Here is a 15,065-nt window from a genome sequence, read left to right on the forward strand (position 1 = left end):
ATGGGGGCTTTGCTCATCTCAGAGGCTGCGAGGAGGAACAAACCAGGTGTGCTGGAGGTAAGGAGAGTTGCATTCTTCCCTGCGGGCCCCACCTGCAAACTGCTGAATAAAAACATTAGCCTCTGTTTGCGCATAAGGAATGTCTTATCACCATGGTTACCAGGAAGTGGTCCCACTTACATATAATAGGTGTTTTAGCAGATGCCAGGCCATCTGATATTCCTGTTTGGGGCCAAAGGAGAGGGTGCCCAAAGTGTCATTCCTTATGCAGTTACGTGAACACAGCTCTGGGCCAAGTACTGGAAACACCACATCTACAGGAAAAAAGAAAAAATAAGAAGAAAGAAAAGAAAAAAGAAAAAGCCTTTTCTTTTTTTGTTGGGCCGCAGAGGTGAGAGCCACGGGAGGACATAGGCCTGGGTATCTTCCCTAAGCTCCCCTTTGTTACCCAGCTCTGTGTCTGGCACACAGCCTCAGTGTGGCATGAATGAGTGCGTTGCCTGTGGGGGGCTAGCCCCGATGTAGAGCTGTACTGCCGGCGTCAGAGCGACCGTCCTTCTTTGGTTCTCACGCTCCTCCTGGCAGAGAGGGGCCCAACAACGAAGAAAGAAAGCAGAAGTTCCCTTGCCTTCCACTCTCCCTCCCCAGAGGCCTCCCCGGTTCCCACGAGGCACAGCACGTCAGGCTTGGAGGTGACGGTCCTGGCGGGGGACCCCCGCTGACTGTCGCCGCTGGCCCGACCCTCGCGAGTTTCCAAACTCCGGGCCACGGGGCTCAGGCAGAAGGAGAGGCTGGGCCAGCCGCGCCCCCGCAGGAGCAAAACAAGAGCACGCGCACCTGCCGGCTCCGCCCCGCCCGCGAGCGCTGGCCAATCGCGGGTCGTGGGCGGGTAGAGGGCGGGTCGTGGGCGGGGCCGGCGCGGGCGGGTCGTGGGCGGGGCCCGGCCCTGGCAGCAGCAGAGCTGGAGCCCGATCCCGCGCTGGTCTCAGCAGCCGACCCTGGGGCGAGCGCAACCTCGTGCCCTCCGCCGGTCCTCGTCGCCTGCAGCCTCGTCCCCGCCGCTGCCGCCGCCGCCGCCGCCCCGGGGCATGGCCTGTCTGATGGCCGCTTTCTCGGTCGGCACCGCCATGGTGAGTGAGCGCATCCCTCGCCCCCGGAGCTTGGTTCTGTTCTCTAAGAGAATAAGAAACGCACAAAGACCCGCACCCGCATCCTGACACTTGCCTCCGAGCCCCGGGGGAGGCGCCCGATTCCCATCGCCCCCTGTCTTGGCCACCTGGCGCTTCAAGATGCTCCTTGCAGCCTAGGACGGGGGGGAAGGCGGGGGGCGGGGGGGGGGCGCAGGAGAGGGAGGGAGAAGACCGGCAGTCCCCACATTGGAGAAATAGCCTTGACCTCGTCCGCCTCCCGGTGAGGGGCCTCGGGCCTGGAGCCCCGGAGGGTACTGGGGATGGGCGGCAGCCTGGGCCAGAGGGAAAGGGGGTCCGATCCCTCTGCCAGCGCGCACAGCCAGAGCCTACGGAGCGGGCGCTTCTTCCTTTACTCTCTGGAGCTCCGGCACGGTCTGGGGGAACAAAAGAAGGAGGTGATCCGGGAAGCCAGAGCCTGTGCTGCCCCTTTGTCAGGGGAAAGCCTCTCCAGGACCTGCTCTGGAGGGAGCAGCGGACGCGGATGAGGGTCCAGCCTGGACACTCCAGCCACATTTCTGCATCCTGGGGAGAGACCAGGGTGGGGGCAGAGGCGCGCATCTCACTCTCCCCAAGGGCGCCAGCCCCGTAAGGGGACCACCGGCTGCAGCTGAATTCGCTGCTGGGCACAGTCACTGCAAGTGCTCTTCAAGTGAATGGTTAAGACTCCTCTTGCTCCTTTAAAACAGCTCTATAAACTCACATTAGAAAAAAGCAAACTAACCCTCGTCTCACGCATTCTAGAGCCTTTCATTTTTATGCCTAGCATGCCCACAGTGCAGTTAGGTACTTCTGGACTGATTTCAGGTCATCTAAAGTACAAACAGAAAGTATTCCATATTCCAACCCCTCTCACCCTCCCTATCCATCCCTCTTCTCTCATTTGTCTGTGTATTTACTATCCTGCTAGTTACTTTCCATGAGCTGTCACCCCACAGTGTACACATCGGTTTTTGCCCCCACCCCTTGCTTTTATTTCATTTTTAGCATCCTCTATTTGAAGTCAGCAGGGCTCAGCAGGGTTTGACCGACAGTTACCTCTTGCCTTGAGCTCAAGAGGAAAAAAAAAAAAAAAAAAGTAGCCGGGTTTCTGCGCATGCTCTACTCTGACAACTGCATCCTGTGATTCCAAACAGGTTACTGTAGAACATACCCAGCCTCGCCAGCTCATTATATAATGATTTTGTGTAAACCGATAGAATGGGGCCGCAGACCCATCAAGGAGGTTGGTAGATGATAGAGCAGGAAGAAGCTGGGGGCAGGGGGAGCCCCCGCCCCCGGGGGCCAGGTCCCATCTCTGGGCACACACTGCCTAGACCCCATACTTAGCTTCTTGTGTATAAGCGGAATCACAAAACAAAAATGCCAGTCCCCTCCTCATGACATTTTGTGGAACACGTAGCAATTCTTCATTTTACATTTGTTCATGTCTTTGGGATTCCTAAATTATGGTGGTTATGGAAAAGTAAGGAGATTATTATTGTTAGTTGTGGGTAAAGGAAGTTTCAGATCTTGAAGATGCCGGGTAACTCTTGAAGCCCTTTCGGAGCTGCAAAAGTAGCTCCTACATGCGGAAAAACAGCGGCTCAATGTTCTAAGGTACAGATGTTTTATGTCAGCGTTTCGTGGATGTTACATTACGGTTCAATATAGCCCCAGAATGCAAGTGTTTGAGTCACTTGGAGGTGCTCCTAGTTAGGCTCATTTTTTAAGGGAACATTGTTTTATGTGAAAATCACTTTTCTCTCTGAAAACTTCACGCTTTCTTTTTAATTAAAAAAAAAAATCCTATCCAAGTCCCAAACAGAGCCTTTCAGAGATTCCCTGGAATACTAAGCTTTGCTCTGGGGTCCAGCCTGAGGCTGACTGCCAGCTATGCATCTGGAGCAGGTGCCTGGAAGGGTGAGAGAAGCACCCAGGCAGTGTGCTGGAGTTCCTGAGCTGGGCCGGGTGGGGTGGGCATGGGCTCCCACTGGGATTGGTAGTTAGCTGTTTGAGGCTAGATTTTGAAGACGATGACTTTGGCATCCTGAGTGGCCAGGCAAGTGACATCTCCCCTTTGCTTAGTTAAGGATGTGACATTTGGGTTTATTTCCCTTAGGCAGTGAGTGGCCTTGAGGATTCTGGACCTGTATGTTTTCGTCTTTTGTGCCCATGGCTCAGGGAAGGATCTGCTCTCCAGCTGCAGAGTCTGCTGGTCTAGCTGGGCACCAAAGCTGGCAGTAGTGAGAGAAGTCAGAGAATGCATGTCAGGGTCTGGAGCCTGCGTGTCCCTCTTCCCTCCCTTCCCGTCCCCAAGATGCTGTGGAAGAAGTTCCTATCTCTAACTATGCTTCTGGGGAAAGAGAGTGAACCAGTCTCCAATGGCCCGGGGGCTTGCTGACTGTGTGAGACCCTTCCCAGCTAAACCAGCATCTCCATATACTAGCCTTTAAATGGAAAACTTTCTCACTAGCGGCCAGCGGCGGGAGAGTCAAAATAGGGTCTCCTCGATTTCAACACCTGTAAGCAGACTCACCATTATTTACCATTTATTAGGCAGCACACATTGCGGGGTGGGGGGGAGGTGTGTCAAAGACCACGCATCAGTAAGAGAGGGAAGCTTACAAGGAAAGGGAATGAGCGGGGAGGGAAGATGTAATTGTTTCATTTTTAATGAGCTCAGGAGGCTTAAGGACAGGCTAGCTGTAACCTACATCGCCGGCCGCTCTCATCTGAGGATGTGTTTCCAGAGAGCTGGTCTATTTCGGAGTGACAGCCACTGCCTCCCGTCAGACAGGATTGCAGGATTTTGTTAATTGGATACCCGTGGAGGGACAGTGGGTGATGGTGGGCCCTGCTTTGGTGCTGGTTTCTTTGGCGATGGGCTGGTGTGCTTTCCTGTCACTTGTGTGGTTTCCCTGTAATGCACAGAGGCTGGGATGACCCAGAGGCCACTGCACCTTGTCTGTAGAAAGCTAAGCCAAATGCAAGTGCTCTTAGGGATGCCGGCTGGGAGGATGGGGCAGGTTAGGGATCCTGGCTGGCAGGATGGGGCAGACGGGGAAGCCGCACACAGCTGGGCTGCAGCTTGGCCGCTCTTTAATGGTGGGGTCTTGCACAGGGGAGGTGGTCTCTATGGGAAATGGAGTGTGGAGTTGAGGCGTCTCTAAGAGGAGCAATCTTTTCGTGGGAGTTTAATGGGCACGTTGTAACTGGGAATTGCTGATCCAAGAGCCGCTATTGTTTATAATTGCTTACCTACCAAGCCGGAGGCATTGGAATTCAAAACTTCCAATAGTAGGAGTTCCCGTCGTGGCTCAGTGGTTAATGAATCTGAATGGGAACCATGAGGTTGCGAGTTCGATCCCTGCCCTCGCTCAGTGGGTTAAAGATCTGGCGTTGCCTTGAGCTGTGGTGTAGGTGGCACATGCGGCTCAGATCCTGCATTGCTGTGGCTCTGGCGTAGGCCAGTGGCCACAGCTCTGATTCGACCCCTAGTCTGGGAACCTCCATATGCTGCAGGTGCAGCCATGGAAAAAGACAAAAAGACAAAAAACAAAAAAACAACTTTCACTAGTAAATACTTGCCTCTGGCTTCTCTCTCAGTGCCCAGTTTGCTCCTCCAGCTTGGTCCCACTGGCCTGTTCACGGGGCTCCCCACTGCCCCCAGCTGGGTAGGGCCACTCACCCTCCCCTCCGCACGTTGCTGCAGGAAGACTGTGCTTTTGGTCTGTTGCTTCTGCCTTGAGACCCCTCGTGGACCTGTACAGACCTCTAGCTAAGTACAAACCCCTTAGCGGCTCTGCAAGGCCTCTGTGTGGGGACCCCATGTGCCTCTCCAGTCCCATCTTATTCGACACCACCCCCGCCCAACTCCAAATCAGAGCTCCAGCCCCTGAATTTCAGGTCTCCAGATGTGTGATCTCTCCTGCTGCCTTTGTACACGCTGCGCCCACCCGCATCCCGCAGGGAGGGTCCTGAACCAGCCCCCCCCGCCATGCTAAGTGACCTTACCTTTGATACCCCTGAAATACCTTGTCCCCACCCAGGGCCTGTGCTGCACTGGGTGACAGTGTGGGTCTCCTTGTTGTCTGATTCTAACTCCTGGGGCTCAGTCTTGATCTGGAACTTGCTGAGGCCACAGGCTACGTCTGTCTGGCTGACTGCTGATGCCCAGGCCTTTATCTGGGCTGTGAGTGCCTGAGAGAATAGATAGGCTTGGAGTCCTTAGGGGAAAGTCAGACCCCCGTCAGAGTCCAGGTCTGGCCTTGGCTCCCGGGGTAGGTGGGTGGAATCATGGCCTTTCATCCTTGGAAGGACTTCCTCAGGGTCGACACCAGCGCAGGTGCAGGGGGAGGGAAGGGGTGGGCCAGGGCGGCTAGAACACTGGGGTGGAGGTTCTGGGGGCTGCACCCTGGGGAGGGATTTGCTGGAAACTCCCCGCCCCTAACTGAACACCCAGCAACTGGGGATGCTGGGCTGAGTCAAGCCTGGCAGCAGGACGTGAGTCTGGAGGCAAACATCCAGCCTTTCCACTTGGGCGACAAGGTGGGGGTGCAGATGTTGTTGGGGACAAGGTTGGGGACCAGGCCTGGAGATAACCGTCTTGCCAAGGGCCCTCGCTCTCTCCTACCCTGCCCCCACCAAAGCCAGGACTCGGTGCTTCCTGGGCTTCTGTGGAGTTGAACTGGGTTACAGCACATGTCCCTGGAGAGCAAGACGGGTGGGCACAGGGGTGGCTCTTGGTGCTGCTCTGGGTGCTGGAGCTGAAGGGGCATATTCTTTCCGAGTTGGTCAAAGCCAAAAGCGAGCTGAGCTGGGGCAGAGTCTCTGCTGTTCCTTCAAGAGGCCCCAACACAGAAGCTGTGGGCAGGCCCAGGTGCGAGGGCCGTCCTGGGAACAGGACAGGCTCCGGCTCAGCCCAGCCCAGAGGAGGCCCGCTGTCAGGCTGGCACCCACCACCCTGCCCGTGGCGGGGGAGGGTGCAGGGAACCTACTTGTGTCTGTGTTTGAAGCACTTCACATGCTCGGGGCCGACAGCAAACCCAGATTAATTTCATCAGAGCTTCACACTGCGCTTTAATTTTTACCCACAGAGCGTCAGTCAATGAGCTGAGTTTTGACTTGGTTAAGCTTTCCAGAGGTAGGAGAGGCCTGGAAGGAGTGTGTGTGTGTGTGTGTGTGTGTGTGTGTGTGTGTGTGTGTGTGTGGTGTCTTTTTCTTAAACAGCAAAGCAACATTTTCAAACATCACAGGAACCAGAAACCCCTTGGTGCGCATCTCCCTGTGACCCCCATTTGTTCTTTAAATATTCGAAACCTCCAAATCCTCCAGGATCTTGGAGCCCTTAGACACCACGATGGCAACGATGCCAGCTCCTCAAGGTTTGCGGCCATGTCCCCTCGGGACGACATTCTAAAGGGGGAGGGCTTGTTTCGGTCACTTGAGTTGCTGGGCTTGCAAGGGTATTTATGGATGAGCCACTCCCTGGTTTTGGTTTTGATTTTTTATCAGAAATGATAACGATCAAAAAGCCATCAACTCTGAAAAAATACCCAATAAATCTATGGAAAAATAACAGTATGATGCTGCTTCTCTTTAGAACAGATCAGGCTACAGCGGTGTCTCCCCGGTCCTTCGGGCATCAGAAAGGCCTGAATTACCCAGATGGTGACTGATGGGCTGTCCTGATCAGCCTTCAGCGTATGGAGTGGCATTGCCCAAGGCCCACGCTTTGGGGACTGTGGAATGTTCTCTCTAGAGTCCAGAGACAGCTGGGAAAAGCGCAGCATGATATTTATCCACCCAGGGTTCTTCTGTGTTTGGAGGTGCCTGAAGCATATCGATTTGTCCAGCATTGCCAAGCCATTAGGAAAGGCGCTTCCTTTTCTTGCATAAATACTTTTGGCTCTTGGCAGATCTGTAACAGTTCAGTGTGAACACCAGTAGAAGCTCGAAAAGCCTACGTAGCGGGGAGCCATCCTGGTGAGGCTGTGCGGGAGGCACCTGTTTTGTCCGATGACTCCTATTCTGGGCTCCCTTCTACCCCTCACATGACCCTGGGCTCAGAGAAGCTTCCTTAAAATAGTCTGTGCCTCAGTGTCCTTGCCCATATCTCAGAGAAAAAGAAAGCCACCTTTCCACGCCGTCCATCCTATTATGAAGATACAGTGAGAGAGGAGAGATATCGGGGGTTTGGGAGATTTACAAGGACATCACAAAGGCCAGCTTGCAAGGAGCCCAGGGGCCAAGGGGTGTCACTGCTCTGGGGAGACGTCTGTGACGCTGGGCGAGGAAGGTGCTGCAGGCGCTCATTTCACATAAAGCATTTTCTTTTTGAAATGTGTAAAAGCATAGTTGATTTACAATGTTGTGCCAATTGCTGCTGCACAGCAAAGTGACCCAGTCACGTGTGTGTGTGTGTGTGTGTGTGTGTGTGTATACACACACTCTTTTTCTCATATTATCTTCCACCATGTTCTGTCCCAAGAGCTTGGATAGAGTCCCCTGCGCTCGGCAGCCTCATGGGTCTTTATTGGTTTAATGAGTGGATCGTAAGTAGGTCATTTTTTAGGGCAGCTGGTGTTTTCTTCTTTGAGACAAGTGTTGTATTTACTATAGTTTTGGGATGAGAGTTGGATTCCTCAGTGAGACGGTAGATCGGTTTCATATGCTGGCTTTCGCGTGTTTTTAGTCGAGGAGGGAAGGGCTGGAGGAAGTCCTCTGGGCGAGCCCTTCCTGTGATGCTGAGGGCACCGTGGAGGGGTGGGGGGGAGGTTGATTGCTGACTGACTGATTGACGGCCCCGAGCCTAAAGGCAGGTCCGCGGCGGTGCCCCCCGTAATGTAGCTTATACCCTTTCTTGGTGCTTCCTCCCCATGCTTCTAGAATGCCAGCAGTTACTCGGCAGCGATGACGGAGCCCAAGTCGGTGTGTGTCTCGGTGGACGAAGTGGTCTCCGGCAACAGGGACATCGGGGAGACGGAGCTGCTGAACGGGCGTCTCAGGAGGGAGGACAACAACCTCACGGAGGCCCAGCGCCTGTCGTCCCTGCCCAGAAGGGCGGCCGTGAACATCGAGTTCAAGGACCTCTCCTACTCGGTCCCAGAGGGTCCCTGGTGGAGGAAGAAAGGTAGGGAGGGGACTGCCCTGTGTGTTCGGAGGCCGCAGAGGCCACGAAGGAAGGAGCAGGTGCTTTGGGAGACTCTGGACCTGAACGCTGGGAGCCCGGCTCCTCCCAGCCCGGCGGTGCCGGAGCCACTTATTTAACTGCTTCAGGCCTGATGTTTTCCTTGCCTATAACATGGACAGGTTGCATTAGATGACTCAAAATTCAGTGTTTTTCTTTTAATTGACTGACAATGTTATGTTAACTTCAGGTGTACAGAAAGTGATTCAGTTATACACGTGTGTATATATATATATATATATATATATATATATATATATATATACATATATATTTTTTTACAGCTTATTTCCCATTATAGGTTATTACAAGGTATTGGGGATCATTCACTGTGCTGTACAGTAGGTCCCTGTGGGTTTATCTATTTTACATATAGGACTTTGTACCTGCTAATCCCAAACTCCTGCTTCACCCCCGTTTCCCCTTCAGGGACCATAAATTTGTCGTCTGCGTCTGCGAGTCACGCAGTGGTTCTCAAACTCTGATCCGATCCCAAGGTTCGACGAGGGTCTGCGGGTGTGGGTTTCTGGTCCGCTCGCCGGGGGTCTTCGTACGGGATGCTGTCTATGTTAGTCTCTCGAGATGGGACTATTTTTCATGTTTCACAGCAACGGGGAAGACAGGTGCTTCCTCTCACGCTTGAAGTTTTGAAAAGAAACCAGTAACCTAGAGTGACTGTCCTGGAAACCAGTCACGTACGTTGAAGCATCTCAGAAGGACTGTCCCCTGAGGGGGTATTGGTGGGTGGTCAAGAAAAGCAGAAGAGATGGAGCCCGTGGGACTCGGGAGGCCTCGAGAAAGCCACACAGACAGGAGGTTGCCACCCACCTGTTGAGGGTTGATGGGAATTGAACATTTTCAGTTTTGCCAGCTCTAGATGTCCAGGGTGTGTAGCGTTAAAGCCTCTATGGGCTGGTGTTTCTACGTCTTCCTGTGGGACTTGCTCTGCACACACACCCTCCATCCACCTTTGGTGGGGGAGGGGGGCAACTGGGGGAGACATCACCCAGAAACAACGGTCCTTGTTGCTCGTGAATCATGTAAAACCACTTGAAAATCCAGGAGGGACTTGGAACAAAGGGACTCAAGTAGCACTGGCATATTGTCATGATTTTGGCCTCGCCACTTAAATCTAGATTCTGTTCTTCTTTGTAAAGAAGACCCACCAAGACTCACTCAGAGCCATGACTTTGGAACCTTAATGGGCCGGCCCCTGGGACTTTCAAGGCGGTCTGGCTGTTGGATGACTTTGTGTCTGTTTGCACAACGGGGAACAGATCCCGAACCTTCTCAGTATAGCAGGACCACAGTACAGCGTAGTTGTCTGAGACTTACCCTTGTTTTGATAAGAAATTCTGTGATAGGCTCAGACTTGGGTCCATTCGAGCCTCTTGAATTTCAGCCTAAGGTCATAGCCCTTTCCTCCGCCACGTGGACAAAGATTTTATGGAAAACGTGCACCGGGGACCAGGAGGGCCTGTGAGGTTCTGTCTTGGTCGGTCTCTATGGACAAACGTGGGCAAACCTGTGAGTGACATGGATGGGTTTCTGTCCACGTGTTGCATGTGGCCGTAGAAATGTGGTTACAGTGCTGGGACGGCTGGGCCGGGGACCCCCCAAAGTGAAGACAGCTTGCCAGGCAGACGTGCCAACATTTGAAAACCACGGCAGAATCTCGGTTTGAAATCCCACACAGCAGGTGTTCCGCCAGTGCTGGAGTGAGAAAAGTTACTTCCTGGCCGGGTGTGTGCCTTGCCCAGCGTGTATTCTCTGCGGGTTAGGACTGGTCACACTAATTGTCCATGGTGATGGCCTTTTAATAAGTGAGGGAGGGGCCCCACTGTCCATGGCCTCCTTGGAAGCCCCGCCCAGGTGGCTGCCTGCCCTGCAGTAACCTCTGTGGGTTCAGGCAGGGAGGAGGAGGAGGAGGAGGAAGTGGGCCCCAGGGAGCTAGCTGCCTGTGAGTCAGAGATGCTGGGGGCCAGAGGGGAAGGCAGGCACCCGTGGTCTGGGGTGGCCTGGCTGCCGGTTTTTCAACCAGCGAGGCCTGACATCTGTATCTGGCTTCCTCCCCAGCGCCCTGCTCAGCACCTGCCTGGCTTCCCTCTCGGTGCACTACCCCCGCCCCGCCCACCCCCCACCTTTCTTTGTTCCTGGTGCCCTGCAATTCTCAGTTTGGATGGTTTTTCACTCCTGTTGCACTTAGGGCGGGAGAGACGCGTCCACCTTCTCGCTGAACAGAAGGAAGCCGAGGGCTAAAGGCTTGCCTCGAGCCTGGGCTAGGAGGCAGGCCTGGCTGCCGGTGGTTCCCGGTCTGTGGTCCCGCTCGCTGTCTGCGTTGCACCTGGTGCAGAGCTCAGGGTGCCGGGGGGCGGCCCCGAAGCCACAGGGAGGCCGGGCTCCTTCTCCAGGCTTGGTGCCCCCAAGGCCCGTTCAGCACCGGCTCACCCAGCTGGCAGGCATTGCCCTTTCTCACGGTGGCAGTTTTCTAGTTGGCATCACTTCTGCGCGATGCCAAGTGTGACCCATCTTTGGGGTGGGAGCGTGTGCTCTTACTTCTCTCACCATATTCCATTTTTCTATCTGTATCACATTGATTATTTTTAATTTTGTGAAATCCAGCCTTGCACGCTGAGCTCTATGTCATGATCACACCGAGGCTGGAGGCATGGCCTTGAGGAGGGCGAGGCATCTCCGAAGGTGAGCGCTGGAGGGGTTTCAGGAGGGCCTGGGGGTGCGCTGAAGGACACGGGGGCCTGAGGGCTGGAGTGATTTACTCAAGGTCACAGCCAGCACCGGAACCAGGCGTGGGACCCCTGGTCCAGGCTTCTTCCCATCACAAGGCGCCGGCCACTCCTGTAAACTCCAGGGAAGCTTTTTTTTCCCAGAACACGTGCTGTGCTACAACCTCGGCACAGGATGCCCGTGCAAACCTCTGCACCACGACTGGAACAATACTACAATCGTTTCAAAGAAAGGAGATGGGGAAGGAAGCTTCATAATCCTTAGAAGAAAGGTCACGAGTGAATCCGTAGCAGTGTTTTTAAGGAGATGTCAGGCATGGATTCTTGAAAACTCTGAAGCTTGGCGATGGCCAGGCATCGCGTGTGGCGTCTAAGCAAACATCTTGTATTTTCAATTGTAGTTACATTTTCACCATATGATTAATGATGTCTTCGGAGGAAAACCTGGATCGCATAATAGATTCCTCGTAGAGAACATAATTGTGAAAGGAACGGTTCTCCGGAGAAAAAAGCGTGCCCCAAGGACAGTTTCACTGGCTTCTGACCCAGTAATTGCTTTCCCGCCAGGAATTCACTCACGTAGCGTGAAGTTGATGGGACAAATGACTTGGAACAGAATGGACTTCGGTGCCGTCACACAGGCCATTGTGTCGAGGGATGTGCGGGAACAATCAGTTTAATTGTCCTCACTCACCCCCGCGTGACTTAGGTTTCGAAAGCAGCTTTTGCTTCCTGGAAGAGACCTGCGTTGGTGTTGGTAATATTTAGGACCCCTCGTCAGGAAGAGAACCCTCCCCGTGAACTTGAGCGGTGGGGTGACCTGGCTGCAGAGCTGGTCCACAGAGCTGGTGGCGTATGGGGGTCACGCCGGGTTGTCCGCCCTCCGGGAGCCTGGCGCCCTCTCCATCGGTAGGACTGAAGGGGTCCTTTGGTCCCTTGACGTAGGGGCCACTTCTGTCCTTTCAATGCATGGAGCACATGAGATACAGAGACACAGCCCAGGTCATAGTGGCAGAGGAGGCGGGACGGGAAAGCAGGTCTGGGAGAGGTGAGGCCACAAGACACCTCGGGAGCACCCAGCCCTGATGTGGGCACACCGTGGACCACCATGGCACACATGTGCTTCACCCCCATGTGACAAAAACCATGGGGGGTGGCCTTGACCACTGACTCTGACTTACTTTCCCTTTAACTGGCCTGCTTTGATGTCAATCACCTCTGCCTTCGCTGAGGACCCATAAAGAGATCTCCTAGTCCCTTGGGGAGGCGTAGCTGTCCTGTCCCCTCACCAGGGACGTGACGCTGATGTGCCTGCTACACACAAACAGGCGACAGGATGCTAAGAAATTCAATACACCTCCCAAGCTTACCTAGCTGGCTGAGAACAAAAGCAATCCTAGCTGGGGCTTTAGAGAGTTTTCTGGAGTCCTCCGAGCCAGGCTGTTTTCTCAGCAAGGGGCACGCCATGGCATGGGACGCCCCCTCCTACCTGGAAACCCGACCCTCCAGCCTCATCTCTGCCAAAGGCCAGGGCTGGGTTCAACATTCTGGGCTCCTCCACATCGGATTATCTGTATTGGTTTGCTTCTGAGCTGTACAATTGCATCTGAACACCCTTCTCAAATTGAAGCTTGCTCTCTCTTAATTTCCATGGCTATGTCACAAGGCCTGCAACCACAGGCCGGCTAAAATGAGTACAGGGCGCCATTAATGTCCCTTTCAGGAAATCTGTTAAGGGAAAACTGGATTCCAACCAAGTCCCCTGGGGAACTTGATCCAACCAGCTGGGACAGGATGGGCAGGGGTGGCCAGTTAAAGAGGACTGCGGGAGTTCCCACCGTGGCTCAGCGGTAATGAACCTGACTAGTACACAGGTTCCATCCGTGGCCTCCCTCAGTGCATTAAGGATGCAGCGTTGCTGTGAGCTGTGGTGGAGGCCGGCAGCTGTAGCTCTGATTAGACTCCTAGCCTGGGAACTTCCATATGCCAAGGGTGCAGCCCTAAAAAGACAGAAGAAAAAAAAAAAAAAGGACTGTGGGAATCCAGAGCAGAGAGGGGGCTCCAGCAGGGTAGGCTGCCCGCTGTGAGGGCAGATTCACTCTCCCCTGGCATGAATGAATTACTTCTGTGCTTCTCAGCAACCATCACTGCCAATGTGGGCTTTCTTTGGGCTGCAAAAGGAGATGGCTTTGGAGTTCCCTGGTGGAGCTCCCTGGTGGCCTGGCAGTTAAGGATCTGGGGTTGCCACTGTTGTGACTCAGGTCACTGCTGCAGTGATATGAGTTCAATCTCTGGCCCAGGAACTTCCATGTGCCATGGGCATGGCCAAATACATACATACATAAAGGAAATGGCTTTTTTGCTTTTTAGGGCTGCACCTGCAGCACATGAAAGTTCCCAGGCTAGGGGTCGATTCCTTTCTGCTGAGCCACAACGGGAACTTCAGGAAATGGCTTTTAATGCTCTGCTTTTTTCTTTATTTGAGGCCACAGCTGGTCTTTCAGTGCCATGTGGCAAACCTAAACCTTGCAAGGGCTACCTGCTTGAGGCTATATCGTATTTACAGACGGAGCCCAATGACCCCAGGCTGCCTTGGTGATCCCAGGTGGAGGTGGCTGGAGGGCTCCTGTCCCCTCTGCGGCCAGTTCTCAGGTTCTCAGGCACCTTTGGTGGGGAGTTCTTCTGGAATAATTCTGACCCTCGGCCTTGTAGGCTCTTTGAAAAACTGCTGAGCTGGGGCTGACTCATGATCGGGGGATGAGGAGTGACCACGTAAACAACCAAAAGGGTCTGCTAGTTTACAGGCAGCCCTTGGCAGACCCAAGGGCTCTAGGCTCCCCTTCTCCAGCCAGCCCCTCCTCTCCCCGGGGCACGCTGCGTGGATATCAGACCATCATCACAGACCCCGGGGTCAGGGCTGTGTGATTCAAGTGTGGCCCTCTCAGATACAGCCCCCAGGAGACGTGGCACGGGTGGTTCTGCCAGCATCAGCTTTGAGACCTTCTTCTCGCTTCAATGTTGGGCCACCCCCATCACCTTCCGACTGGCAGGCTCCTTATGCGGGCATGCTAACACGTTGCCGTTTTCCCAGAGAGTGTGCCTGGTCTGGAGCCACCTGGCCCCTTCACTGTTACTTTGCAGGACTGTGCTCTGCTCAGTGGGGTCTGGTGCCTTGGTGTCACTTTTTGAGGACATTCTTGCCACCCTCATTTTCACCTGCTGGGCGGGTGCCTTCCTGCCTTCCTTTAATACCTCCAAAATGTCTTGAAAATTTCACATGCTTGAACTAACATCCTCTGTTATAAACCAGAACCTAATCTGCCAAGGCCAAGACATAAGCCAAGGTGACATTCTACTGAACGTGAAACCACTTCTTTTGTCTAGAAATTGGCAGAAGACAATGTTTAGTCACTGTACACCTGCTCTTTTTGAGTTCAGGTCTAGGGTCAACAGATCTGCTTATTTAAGGAACAAAGGTAACCACGTGGGTCAGATTAAGAACAGTTAGACAGACTGAACTGTACAAACTCAGGCTTTGTAGAGTGGAGGTGTATTCTCTGTAAAACCCAGGCTGTTAGAGTTCCACGCCACCAGAGGAGAGCTTTCCTTCAAATCAAATACAGCCAATCCTGAGTCGGGTTTTGCCCAACTTGAGAAAAGGCATCAAGAGGAGTCTGCAGAGTCCAGGATGGCGGCTGCAGGGATCCAGCCTCATCTGTAGCCATGAGCGTCACTTCTCACTTTGTCAGCTGTGTTGTTGTTAGTCGCCTTTGTGCTTGTGGGGTCAATGGCATTTGGTGTCAAAACTAAGACACGCCAGAGTGACTTCAAGACTGATTATGTCCCATCGAGACCTATATTTAGACTCGGAATCTTGGAGCGCAAAGGGGCCTGGAGGCTCCCTTGTCTGACTGCTTGCGCATGGAGCAATCCCTCTTGCCCCATCCTGACCTGACAAGGGTG

At 53.8% G+C, this 15,065-nt stretch overlaps 1 protein-coding gene across 2 annotated transcripts in view; it reads left to right on the forward strand.

The window, feature by feature from the left end:
- Window positions 1-929: 929 nt before the first annotated feature.
- The window catches only part of ABCG1 (ATP binding cassette subfamily G member 1), a 66,728-nt gene continuing 52,592 nt past the window's right edge, over window positions 930-15,065 (forward strand). For both annotated transcript variants that reach the window (XM_021071021.2, XM_084992195.1), the window contains exons 1-2: window positions 930-1,130; window positions 8,058-8,301. In XM_021071021.2, coding sequence (XP_020926680.1) covers window positions 1,089-1,130; window positions 8,058-8,301 — 286 coding nt within the window. In that variant the 5' untranslated portion in view covers window positions 930-1,088. The remainder of the gene's footprint in view (window positions 1,131-8,057; window positions 8,302-15,065) is intronic.

This window comes from Sus scrofa, chromosome 13 (genome assembly GCF_054392235.1).
Source record: "Sus scrofa isolate SSC_HxYL_T2T_F1_AM1 chromosome 13, Sscrofa_HxYL_maternal_Yorkshire_Landrace_v2.0, whole genome shotgun sequence".
In the NCBI taxonomy this organism is placed as follows: Eukaryota; Metazoa; Chordata; class Mammalia; order Artiodactyla; family Suidae; genus Sus; species Sus scrofa.